Here is a 13099-nt window from a genome sequence, read left to right as displayed (position 1 = left end):
CCATAGTTAAAAAATCATTAATCCATACTCAAATATTTCTATTTAGTTCAGTTTAGCTCCAATCAGTTCAGTTCAGTTCAGCCCCAATCAGTTCAGTCCCAATCAGTTCAGTTCCAATCAATTCAATTAAGTTCAGTTCCAATCAATTCCAATTCAGTTAAATTCAGTTCAATTCACTCGTTTTCAGTAAATCGGAATAGGGCCTTACAAGTTGCAAAGTATCAAGGTAAAGAACAATTTCAAGTCCTATCTCATATGAAGTACGGATTATAGGAATATATGATACATAAAATTTATCGAGATCCAAATAATTTCGGGTCAATACTTCACAACTTTCACCATAACTCCATAAGGGCACACAAAGCCACAAATCACATTCAAGACCCAATAAGCTGCCAAGATTTATGTCAACAGATACAAAAAAAAAACAAAAAAAAAACCTCCCCAAGTAGAGACGGCGAGCGAAACGCCAAAAATAAAAATAGAACATATAATACAAACAAAAGGGTAGTTGATTCTCTGAGCGAAGGTCTTTTTCTTCAATCATATTCCCTGCAAAACTCGATAGCATGAACCTGAATCGCCGGCCACTCTCACGATTTCTTCTCCTCCGTCGCTCCACAATCGCCGGCTACCGCCTTCTCCGCCGTACTTCCGACTGCCGTCTCCCACTCTGCTGCAGCGAACAGCGCTTAGTGTTTCGTGCCAGTCTTCTTCGTTCTATTCGAGGTATTTGAAATTTTGATTTTATTTTGTTATTGATTTTTGATAGTTTATGAAAGTTGCTTTTTGGAATTGATTTGAGCTCCGTTTTTAGGGATTGGATTGTGAGTTTCTTGAGTTCTGAGTTCAATTTGAGTAATTGAATTTACGTTTATGATTTGCGACCTTGAAATTTTAGGATTGTGAAATTGTTTCTGATTTTATTAATGATTAGAAAGTTTGATTGAACAAGGAAATAAAATTATGAGCAGAAAGTTTGCTTGAACAAGGAAATATATTTAATCATTGATTTATATGCTAGATTGAATTTTGTGTTGTGAAGGTAGAGCAAAATAGGTTAGGATCACACTAGTAATCAATACTAGATTGTAGCTGAAGCTTTCGTTGTTGCTTGACCTTAATCCTATGGCTTATACAGGCAACATTATGACATAGTTCCGGTCTTCTGGATGTATTCTTTAACAGACAAGCACTAGACAAGCAAGTATTGCTTAAATTATTACTCGTAGTATTCCTTTGTGTTTAAATTGCATACGCGGTGTTGGAGAAACACGTATGGAGTGGCATATAGCTTAGCCATTGGAGAGGTGTTCCTACAAAAAAATAATGGCTAGGATCAACACTTGTAGGAGCCCTAACGTGTTATAGTTGTTTTGGTGTTATGTACCACACTTTAGTTGATTAACAAACTAAATGAAAAGGTGATTCAAAGATACATCAATACGTACTAATTATGCATCTCATTGGCTAGCCTATAGGAGGTAGCTAGTCTATCATGTAAACAAGCGAGGTATTGCAAAGGATCCTCGTACATGGCATTAGAACGCGAGAATCACAAAGAAGCTTATACATCATTTTAGCGTTTTAGAATAACTATGTTTAGTGGTTAACGTTGTCCAACCACCTGGTTGCTGCACTAGCTCTCTAAAAGCCAAAATCTTCCTCGTTATTCAGGACATTGGAGTAGAAGGAAATAAGATCAAGTATATTAATTTTATACCTAATTAAATGATTATCTTAGGTTCTAGCAATTGAACAATTTCCCTAAATTTGTGACTGATGGAATAATTGATCAATTTCAAAATAATTTTTTTTTACTTATAGAGAGTTTGTTCTGATATCATCAACCAGTTCAAAACTATAATTATTTAGAATAGTTATAATTTTTTTACTTAGCATTATTGTTACTCCATTAATATTTCACCTTACGAACAGGCTGTTACTCTGTATTTTGTACTATGTACATGTGACTTTCTATATGTTCTTAAATATATTTTCATTTATTTAGAAGCTAAAGCTATACCTGCATTTCAAATTTCCGGATGTGCCACTGAAGAAAAGAGTACTCATGGTAATATTTTAATTGCAGGAATGAATAAAACATAAAAAAAAAAAGTGATGGGTAGAGAAGGATACGTAGTTCCCGTGGACCCTCAAATGAGCTTAAGTGTGGTTTTGAAGAAGAAACCTGCTGGATCACGGAGTTGGATTTTACTTGATTCTTCTAGTCATGCAACTGTTCTTGACCTTGACAAGCACGCTATTATGCACCGTGTTCAAATTCATGCTCGTGATCTTCGTATTTTAGACCCTCTACTCTCCTACCCTTCTGCTATTCTAGGTCGTGAAAAAGCTATTGTTTTGAATTTGGAGGTTCTTTTCTTACTTCAAATTATTTCAATTTTCTTCTGTTTTTTCCTTTTGTCTCTGTGTGTGCCTCTTACTGATTGATTTATTTATTTGGTGTTTTGGGTGCTCAGCATATTAAGGCAATCATCACTGCTGATGAGGTACTGACAAAATTTAACATCTCTTTATATATGATTTTGGGTGTTTGGCTCTTATCTTTATTATTATTGTCCTGCTCATTTCCTTACTTTTTGTTATTGGTATTAGTTAATTGGGTGTGTTTATCTTTGGAACTGTAATGGGGAGCCAACTTAAAGTCTGAGGTTTGACAAATGCACTATATTATTGCGTTGTGCTCTAATAATGATCAATGACATGTATATGGTTTCTGATGTTTTCATCAAGAAGATATCTGCAAGGTTTGGACTCTATCTATTTTAGTGGCATATTAATTTTCGCATGTGTGTTTATCTTGTTCTCAAATTTTATTGCATTTGTTCTGGGATTGGTATCTTTAATATTGTCATTTATCACTTTTTGTTTGTGTTTCTCACTTATAATAATCTGTGCCTTTTTTAGCCACATTGGTAGTGTTTTTTTTGTATGGGTTGTTTTGTTGACCTAGGACACTGTTATTGAAATAGTTCTAACAAGTAAAATTTCTGCTTTTTAATTTATATAGGTGGGTAACGCCGTAACGGACAGTCCTATTGTCCTATTAATGCCCACATATAATTCTGTGTACATTGGTGTTTCTCATTTTCTCAAATTGGTGCTTGTGAAAGAGTAGGGCTTCAAGTTCTTGAGGACATGGTTTTTAATTTTGTTTTTATTCTTATAGGTCTTGCTTCGAGACCCTTCGGATGAAAATGTAATTCCTGTTGTTCAAGAACTTCAGAGGCGCTTATGTCCTGGAAGTACTGCACCTAAAGCTAATGGAGATGGGAAGGAATCGGGGGGACATGATGTTGAAGCTACCGAAGAAGATGGTAAGTTACTGTCGTCTGCAAAATGTTGAGGGTATTTTCATTCTTGAGTATTATCCACAAGGGCAAGAATTGTGAGTCTTGGCCTTGCTATACTAAATCAGTTGATATTTTGTTCTTTTTTGTTATTTTAGTCACCTTTTCCCTTCTTCATTGTCCAACTCTTTTATCTAAATTCTCTTTTTGCTGATTATCTCTGTCAATTTTGTAGAATCTCCCTTTGAATTCCGTGCTCTTGAGGTGGCTTTGGACTCAATTTGTAGCTTTCTTGCTGCACGTACAACTGATCTGGAAACTGCTGCTTACCCAGCATTAGATGAGCTGACATCTAAGGTGAGGGTGTTACCCTGTGGGCCTTTTGACAAATGTTTTGGCTGTTATGGCCTTAAGAACCTAAAATAAGGTGGATTGGATATTAGGTCTATTGAGTTAGGAATTATGCTTGTTTAGAAAATGATCAATTTTTTCTCTTGTTTTGGCCTCACTAGTGACATTTAATCTGCTAGTAAAATTTAGCTGTATGTTCTACTCCTGAGACCTGAATTATCCTGATTTTTGTCGTGAGAGTAATTGTGCTGTGAATTTAACTGTTATTAGATGTGGGTAGATCTTATTAATACCATGGTTACATATCTGTTGTGTGTGTGTGTGCGCGTGTGTTTTTTTTTTTTGGTGTAATCTATTGTTTCTTAGTGTTCAGAACGTATCATTTCAGTGTATTTTTGTCTTTCTCTGCCCAATTTCTTGATAATTGGTGTTGTTTTATTTGTAGATAAGCAGCCGAAACTTGGACAGAGTAAGGAAATTGAAGAGTGCAATGACAAGGTTGACTGCTCGTGTTCAGAAGGTACTACTTTTTCATCCATTTTAATACAACTGTTTATCAGTTCATTCTCTACATCTTTTGAAGACCTTTTCTTCCTCTTGCTTTATGTGGGAGGGTGGGGTTGAAGGTTTTTCCTGTTTGATATATGTCTTGTGTTGCGCTGTTCTGGGCCTATGAATCCAATCCGAAATTAAATTCAGTTTTGAAACAAACTGCGAATTCTTTTTGGTATTATGGCTCATGATCCATATTTTTGTAAAAAAATTGTAATATAAATAAATTACAAAGTTACAATAGGCCCAGTATAGGTCTATTAACTCGATATAAGCCATAAACACAGTTTTAGAGGGTTTTTACTTTTTCATCAAATTCCTTGATAGAGGGGTGGTGTCATGTTTACAATTAGAGTTTGTGTAGACGGGACTTTCTTTTTTTCAATTATTGTTTCCAACTTTCCATTGTTCAAGCTTAAAAACTACTTCATAATGCTTTTGTATTTTCTATACCCAGACTTACATAGTAAATAGTTTGTATGTCTGCTTATCCTTGTAAGTTTAAGTCATGTGATTATTGGTTGTAGGTGAGGGATGAGCTTGAACAACTTTTGGATGATGATGGTGATATGGCCGACCTTTACCTGTCTAGAAAGCTGGCTGTTCCTGCTTCACCTGTTAGCGGATCAGGAGCCAATTGGTTTCCCAGTTCCCCTACTGTTATCTCTAAGATGTCGAGAGCAAGCAGAGCAAGTATGGTCACTGGTCGTAGTGATGAGAATGATGTTGAGGAACTCGAGATGTTGCTAGAGGTTATTACAATCTTCATTAGTTTCTTTGGAAGAGATGACTCAAAATCTTGTGCTGAGTCATAACATTATTTTAAATTCTCTTTTTTAGAACTTGTTTTTGCCTGCAATTTTATGCACAAAGTGTAAAAGAATGTCGGTGCTTGGGTTGGTGTGAATAACTAATGTCTTTATTCCGGATATGAATTACAGGCTTACTTCATGCAAATTGATGGGACATTGAATAAACTAACAACGGTATGTATTATGAAGAACTATTAGATCTTACTATGCAGTCCTGTAGTTACTCTTCTTGCATCTATGTGTATACATGTTTATCTGGAATATTGTGAACATCTGACATAGCCTGTTTAACTATCTCTGTTCAATTGATTATTTTGGAGTCCACTCAACATGTTCAACAGCTGTGGTGATGATTGGTTCAAAATAGTGGAGATTGGGGAAGAGAGATGGAATTTTTATGAGTTAATAAGAAGTCATGAACACCAAGGGGATATAGACTGAAAGAGATGATATGAGAGGAAAAGAAAAGGCTGTTTTTGGGTCACGGTGTTTGCCAAAATTGCATTCTGCACATAAAACCTTTTTTTTTTTTTTTTTTTTACCATAAATTGATGATTTTGAATTGGAACTTGCAGCTTCGTGAATACATTGATGACACTGAGGATTACATCAACATTCAGGTTAGTAAATCTTTTCTCTTCAATCTAGAAGTTTATATTCTGAAACATGAATGCCTTCTTTGGTGGTACTGAAAGTTGATTTCCTGTGCAGCTTGACAATCATCGAAATCAATTGATTCAGGTGTGGACACCTCCTTCCTCTCTTAATGCTTGAAAATATACAATTTTTTTTTTCTTTCTTTCCTACACATGTTTTACTTGAGACTTGAGAGTCAGGAAAGTTGATGTCTATGCAAGTTGGCTGTCAGTGGGAACTAGGTTGGAAATTCCAACTGTCGGTTTCACATGCATTTCAAGAACCACAAAATAATTAATCAATTATAACCTTCTAAATCTATCTCAATTCTCTTCAGTTGATGGTTTGAGACTTGAGAGTAATCTGGGTAGTCTATACTTTTTATATGTGCTATTTGTTTCTTTGTGAATGCTTATCAATTTATCATGCAGCTTGAGCTCTTCCTGAGTTCAGGAACTGTTTGCTTATCAATCTACTCTTTGGTGGCTGCAATCTTTGGCATGAATATACCTTACACTTGGATGGATAATCATGGTTACCTCTTTAAATGGGTAAATATAACAATTGCATTAAAGTTTAGCTAAGTAACTGTTACCCATTCAATTGTACTTATAGGTCTTCGCATGTTTTGCAGGTAATTATCCTTTCTGGACTTTTTAGCGCGGTACTCTTTGTGGTTATAATCGCATATGCTCGTTTTAAAGGGCTTGTGGGATCTTGAGATCTGTAAATCACAAATCTTTTTTACGGAATAGCAAAATCAATCTCTACCAGTGAATAATTCTGGGTAACCTCATACACACAGACATATCTTATTGGATCCAGCATACTTGAATTGGCGGCAGCCATTTTCATGTACATACTGATACTGAAATATAATTGACAAAACTCAATTCTTGGTAACCCTCAGTAGACCTCCTTGCTGAGGCTTTTTTTTCTTTTTATATTAGTTTCCTTTTGTAAATTTACTGAACCTCAGTAATAGGTGAAACTTTGTGAGTAACAGTTCTTATCATCTAATTGAAACATCAATTGCATCATACCGAGTGCTATTGAATGCTTTTGCTGAATTCTGACTTCCATAAGTTTACCTGTCAAGTAAAATTATTTATGCATTCTTTTCAATCTATGCCATCTATGAAGATGAGCTGCCTTTCCAGCCTCCTCAGCCTCCTTAAATTTTGGATCACAGCGGATTAGCATGTGTCTGCTGTAATGCTATTTTATATGCCCTCCTGACAATAGTAGTTGTAAGATTTTGATGAACTAGTCTTGCCAGAAATTAAGACGATGATGCATATTGGAGTGGGCACTAAGCAGGAGTTGAAGCAACTAGACTAGTAACATCAGTACATTATGCAGTGCTACACGGACACCATTTGATTTTGCTTTTAGTAGGTTTTCATTGTTAAGAGCACTAATCTGGAACGAAAGTGGTGATTTCAGATTTTCAGCAAAGATATTGCTAGTTCTAACAGCTGTCAGACTCTCTGGTGTTAATGAGAATGGATGTGAAGTTATGAAAGGAGGAGATTAACTCGTGTTTTGCAAATGTGCTACAAAAATCTTGGCTTAGTCGACTTTGTGAGTGTTTGATGGCTAAACTGCATTGTCATGATAATCACTTCTTGTCTTGCTGCTGCTTTATAGTATGATTCTAAATTATAAAATGTTATAGAAGTAACCATGAAAGCCTATGCAATACAGAATATTGTAAAACTTTAAGCCCTACAGATATACCAATATAAATTACAAAACAGCGATCGTAATACTATTAATCACACATTATTTTGTCACTAATTTTCAACACAAGAAAATTTAATAAACTATTAGGTCATACTATAATATGTTATCTACATGATACTTACATTTTCTCACGAGTTTTTCATGTCGCGCCTAAGCAAATTTGACTTGATTGAAAAACACAGTTTCAAGACTCAAATAGCTTGCAAGCCAACTAGACCTAGTAACATATCTTACACTTTGTTTGGATTGAAGGAAATGGAGAAATGGATTGGAGGGATTTAATTGTAGAAATTGATCTCTCCCACAATAGTGATTTTTGAAAGAAAACTCATCATTTTTCCCTCAAATCTCCTTCCCCTTCCAATACAATATCCCAAAACTTACTCCAAACTCAGTTAGCCCCTAAATTGGCCAGCAAAAAAATTAGCTTGATTTTGTCATTTTGTAGAGTCTTTAATATCATATCAAGAATATCTATAGTCTTGCACCACTTTATTGCACAAAACTCATATAGTCTTCCATGTGACTCTTGAGTCAAGGACTCTACTCAACCGTCACCAATAACTTACCATAATTAGAAAATAATATTGAAATGAACATCATTTTTTGTTTAGATAATTCAATCCCAATCTTTAATTAAACCAATATCAACTGATTTTGGTTCCCGTTCTAGTTCCGAAAATCTTATTGATCCATGTAGTCTCGCTCACGGCTCATGGGCTAGAAGCAGAGACAAACTATAGCCCGCAACAACATCGTTAATAACGATGCAACACAACTTCTACAACCAAAACAACTGATTAGATGAGTAAGCATACTATTTCAGATCCACGTCGTTGTAGCAGTAAGTACGAGTAGTTGATCAATTTTATGAGGCATTGCATTCCATTACATATTTTGCAGTGTAATTACATTCATAAATTATAAATCTGGGTAGTAGTTGATCTTTTCACCTGTTTTCCCTCTCCCATTTATTCCCCCCATCTCTCACATTCTTCTTCCTCCATTTTCTTGTACACCAGAAAATTAAAAATGGCGGGTTTTCTCTCTCTTCTAAGACGCTCATATCTCTCCCTCTACAATTGGATTGTTTTCTTTGGATGGTTTGTTCTTCTCCTTCTCTTCCGATTTACTCCGTATTATATTACTCCCGCCCGTCTTTAAAAGTTCTTCGTGTTTGGATAGTGATTGTCGCATAAAAGAAAGTCAAAATAAGAAGAACTTTTAAGACGGGTATACATTACTATTTCTATAATCGAATTTTGTTTATTACAGGGTTCAAGTTTTGTACTTTGCTGTAAAAACATTAAGAGAGTCAAGCTATGAGCATGTATACGACGCCGTTGAGAAGCCTCTTCTTCTTGCTCAAACTGCCGCCGTTTTGGAGGTCTATCTTCTTCTCTTTCCATTTCCATAAATCATTATATCTGGGTTTTAGTTTTTTTTAGGGGTGTCTGATCTTTTTTCTTTGGGGAATTTCGTCGATCAGATTATTCATGGTTTAACTGGTGAGTAAATTTTGGTAATTCTGTATAATTTTTCAAAAAGAAGTGATTTTTATGCATTTGGGTGGCTGATAACTAAGTATTTTGAGCTTGTTTGTGCTTAAAATTGAAGGTTTGGTGAGATCGCCTGTAAGTGCAACACTGCCCCAAATTGGTTCAAGGTTGTATGTGGCTTGGGGTGTTTTGTATAGTTTTCCAGAGGTCTGTAATATTAGCCCCTAATTTGATTATGTTTATGTATTTCTTTCTATTTAGATATCAACAATATGATTAGAGATAAATCAGATTATAGTGTGTAACTATTTTGTGACTGAATTTTTGTTTTTGCAGACTCGAACTCATTTCCTTGTTAGCTCTTTAGTGATCAGCTGGTCTCTTACAGAGGTGAAATTCTTATTGTCCCTTATATTGTCACGTTCGAAATAGAAGTAGTATGCTAAATGGATAGAGAGATGATAGATAAATTAAATGGAATTGAGGAAATTCAATGTGAAATGGAAGAAGGATTATTGGCTTTCTTTCTTTATTAGCTTTCTAAAGATAGATTGCTAGATGATTACTTCAGTATTGTTGTTGATTGGCACAATTTTCCTAATAACTACACTGAGAAATTGATTCTGTGCAAGGGTGTGTATTTTTCATTTTGTTAGATGTGATTAAGAAAAAACGGAAAAAGGTAAATGTAAAGGGTGAAGTTGTGTTAGAAGATTTATAATGTAATGAGTCAGTTTGATTATCATAGATGTAGTTGTATCTTGGGAATTGGCCTTTTCATGTTTGCCAAAGAATTAGAGGATCTGGTATCTTACGGTTTACACTCCCTTCGTGAGCAGGGGCTTTGTGTACTGGATTCATGCTATTTTTAAAAGTGAGGGCTGTTTTAGGAGGAGTTGGTGGCTTTAATTTAAGAAACTTAGCTACTCATTTTAGTATAATCTTAAACATGGAAAAGTAAAAAGGATCTTGATAATTCAAAAGAGAAATAAATAGCCTGCAGTTAGAATTGAAAGGGTTTTCAAGTATAACATGTTATTAATGGCTGAGGTTTGAGTTGTCTATCAACAAAGCGTTGCTCTGGTCCAAATTGGTTATTGGTTTTTCTAGATTTGTGTCTATGTTGCTTTCATGGGGTATGTAGACTCTCTACCCAAATAGATTGAATATGAGGGTTTTATCCAACTCTCTTCACTTGACCATCTTGGAAGCGTTGATTGGAGTAGCCAAAGATCCATTGGTCTTGCTTACTTGCATCAACTCATATTGCGTCTTCCATAAGACTGAGAGTTTGACCCTATCGAGCAATGGCAGTAATTACATTTTCTGATATGGTTATCCCCATAGAAATGTTTGATTTAATGAAGAACCAATAAATCTGAGTATATTAAAGTAAGGCAAGGCGTGACAGAGGACAAAATCTATAGATTAATAATTGCATAATGGTCCTCTAGCCATGCAAGAGAAAGATCACATCCAGAGAGATTCTCATTTGTGTATAATGACCCTATCTATGAAAAGTTGTCCTGTGACTTGTTTAAGAACTATCTATTGTTTCTTTGCTTTTAGCAGTAAAATTATACATGATTTCATCCTGGCTTTTTTTTTTTTTTTCTTTTCTTCAGATTATCCGGTATTCTTTCTTTGGTGTAAAAGAAACCTTTGGTTATGCACCATCATGGCTTCAGTGGCTTAGGTACCAGCTGGTCAATGTGTCCTCTATATCAGGAGTACTGTGTTTTCCTCTTGTTAGTAATAAACTTAGATTGCATTTTGCAGGTATAGCACCTTTATGCTGCTGTACCCAACCGGCATTACAAGTGAAGTTGGCTTGATATACATTGCTTTACCTTACATCAGGGTGAGAAATCTATCATACTCTTACAATCCCCCTAAAATTCGTCATTATGCTCTTATTTTGTTATTCTAGAAATATAGAAACCAGCTGTTTCAATATGCTTAGAGCAAATTTCTCTTAGAAGTTGATCTGTTGTTCACCTATTAGCTAACCAAAAAATAACCCCTCCCCCCCTCCTTTCTGTCTGGGCCACATTTGATTTCAGTTTATTTTTTTAAAATTTAGCTGGAATAGAAAAACCATAAAAATTCCTTGCTGCTTTAATTTATACCACCTTACCATTGTAGTTTTTCTTCTAAGGATATCATTGGAGGCAATGAGTAAAATAGCTCTGATTTTCACTTGCGAAATATAGAAAGTTGTTTATCATTTTGACAAAGTCAAAACAAAAATTGTGACCTACTGTATTATTTTCGGGCAAATAGAGTAGCTTTTATGTTTTTGTACCCTAGTAAAGGCGTATGAAGAGTGAAAATAGAAATGGTGATCTTTATGCCCTACCCCAGTACGTACTCTTAGAGTAAAATACCAGTTTCATACCACTTCAACTTCAGCTGATGTTATTTCTGCTTGATTTTCTACTACAACAGAATTCAGAGAAGTACTGCGTGAGGATGCCCAACAAATGGAATTTCTCTTTTGACTACTACTATGGTGCATTGCTTACCCTGGGAATTTACGTTCCAGGTTAGTGTTTGATCCCTCTATATTCATTGGCTGTGCTGTTCTTTCCTTTGGCTTAATGGAGTTTGTATGTAAATTTGCAGGAAGTCCGCACATGTACAACTACATGCTTGGACAGAGGAAGAAGGTCCTTTCTAGATCCAAGAAAGATTGATGAGGAAGCAGTACGCCCACATTCTTTGACTTGCTTGTAAACAGAACTCTGCAGCATTACAATGTCATCGTTTTGATGTTCCATTTTTTCTGGAATTCAGTCGTGTTGAGTAGCAATTTGCATGTTTGTTTGTTGTATAAGTAAACTAGGAACTAAATGCGAGTTTCTTATCATCCAACACTCTTCTGTGACTAATAGCAATAATGCTTTACCAAGTATGGCTTTAACACTCATGTGGTAGGACATAGCTAGAGATAATTTATTAGTTAAAAAGGAAAGTGATGCAATTGAATTAAAACTTTCTTTTTAAGAAAGCGATCCAACTTAAAAAATGGAGAAAGTAACAATAATAATGCAACGGGTTTGAGTTTCAATTCTCACAATTTCACAAACACATGGAATGATGGGAAAATAGAAAACAATAATGGATGTAAGGTACCTGAAAATCACTTCTTAGATTTGATGAAACATAACTCCAGAAAAAGAAAGCTAAAGTCTATAAAACCTTATAAGAAAATTTGCAATGAAAGATGGACCATTAAATTCGCTGAAGGTTAGCAAAGCAATAAATAAGGCAATCAATCAATAACTTTGTACTTGACTACTTGCAGTTATCCACACCTTACCACTAATGCTTGTCGAGTGTTTCTAAAACAGACAAATCTCAAACGGAGTGATCTCATACGGAGTGATGAATGTTTGTGAAAATTGGTAGGTCATCAGGTGTAAACACATGCAATGATGGAAAAATAAAAAACAATAATGGAAGTATGTAAGTGTAGGTGAAAATCACTTCCTAGATTTGATGAAACATAACTCTAGAAAAAGAAAGCTAAAGTTTATAAAACCTTAAAAGAAAAATTGGAATGAAAGATGGACCACCATTAACTTCGTTGAAGGTTAGCAGAGCAATAAATAAGGCCATCAATCAATAACTTTGTACTTGACTACTTGCAGTTATCCACAGCTTACCACTAGTGCTTTTTAATTACTCCGTATTTCAAAACAGACAAATCTCGTACTCCATATAAAAGGTGGACAATAATTTTTAAAATGTTATACAGAGCACTATAAACCCATAAGAATTCGATGTAAGGAACAAAAAAAACTAAAAATAACACATCATTCATTAGTTACTCCTTAGTCCTTACAATAATTGATATATAATTTTTTAAGGAAAAATTGGCCGCAACAGTATCAACTATGACAAAGGAGTGTGCAGCAACACAATCTTTCGATGGTGCACTCCACATCACAAACTATGCACTTGGATGCAAATAACAGCATAAATGTCACCAACCGAACTCAGATTTCATCGAAAAGTGGAATTTTCGTTCAATATTTTTAATGCTTTTTGTACATAATTTAATATACTTTTATTTAATTTCATCCTACTTGATTTTCCATTTCACTTGACTATGTAGTTTCTCTTCCATTATTGATTGTTTTATTTCCTTTAAACATCACTTTTCAACCTCCATCATTAAAGGGAT

The 13099-nt window shown here is 34.9% G+C and overlaps 2 protein-coding genes across 2 annotated transcripts; both read left to right on the top strand.

Moving 5' to 3' along the window:
* The first annotated feature begins 203 nt into the window (after positions 1-203).
* LOC110695244 (magnesium transporter MRS2-I-like) lies at positions 204-6735 on the top strand. Its single transcript, XM_021872493.1, has 12 exons — positions 204-729; positions 2093-2376; positions 2484-2513; positions 3194-3341; positions 3550-3671; positions 4111-4185; positions 4745-4969; positions 5159-5203; positions 5605-5649; positions 5741-5770; positions 6097-6216; positions 6300-6735. Exons 2-12 carry the CDS (start codon positions 2122-2124, stop codon positions 6384-6386), a joined length of 1182 nt encoding a protein of 393 aa, XP_021728185.1. The 5' UTR covers positions 204-729; positions 2093-2121; the 3' UTR covers positions 6387-6735.
* Positions 6736-8104: 1369 nt separating this feature from the next.
* On the top strand, positions 8105-11821 carry LOC110695243 (very-long-chain (3R)-3-hydroxyacyl-CoA dehydratase PASTICCINO 2-like). Its single transcript, XM_021872492.1, has 10 exons — positions 8105-8255; positions 8434-8514; positions 8687-8798; positions 8901-8919; positions 9029-9117; positions 9247-9300; positions 10536-10606; positions 10690-10771; positions 11359-11455; positions 11536-11821. Exons 2-10 carry the CDS (start codon positions 8444-8446, stop codon positions 11604-11606), a joined length of 666 nt encoding a protein of 221 aa, XP_021728184.1. The 5' UTR covers positions 8105-8255; positions 8434-8443; the 3' UTR covers positions 11607-11821.
* Positions 11822-13099: the final 1278 nt, after the last annotated feature.

This window comes from Chenopodium quinoa, unplaced genomic scaffold (assembly GCF_001683475.1).
Source record: "Chenopodium quinoa cultivar QQ74 unplaced genomic scaffold, ASM168347v1, whole genome shotgun sequence".
Classification (NCBI taxonomy): Eukaryota; Viridiplantae; Streptophyta; class Magnoliopsida; order Caryophyllales; family Amaranthaceae; genus Chenopodium; species Chenopodium quinoa.
This window is presented reverse-complemented; position numbering and strand designations above follow the sequence as displayed.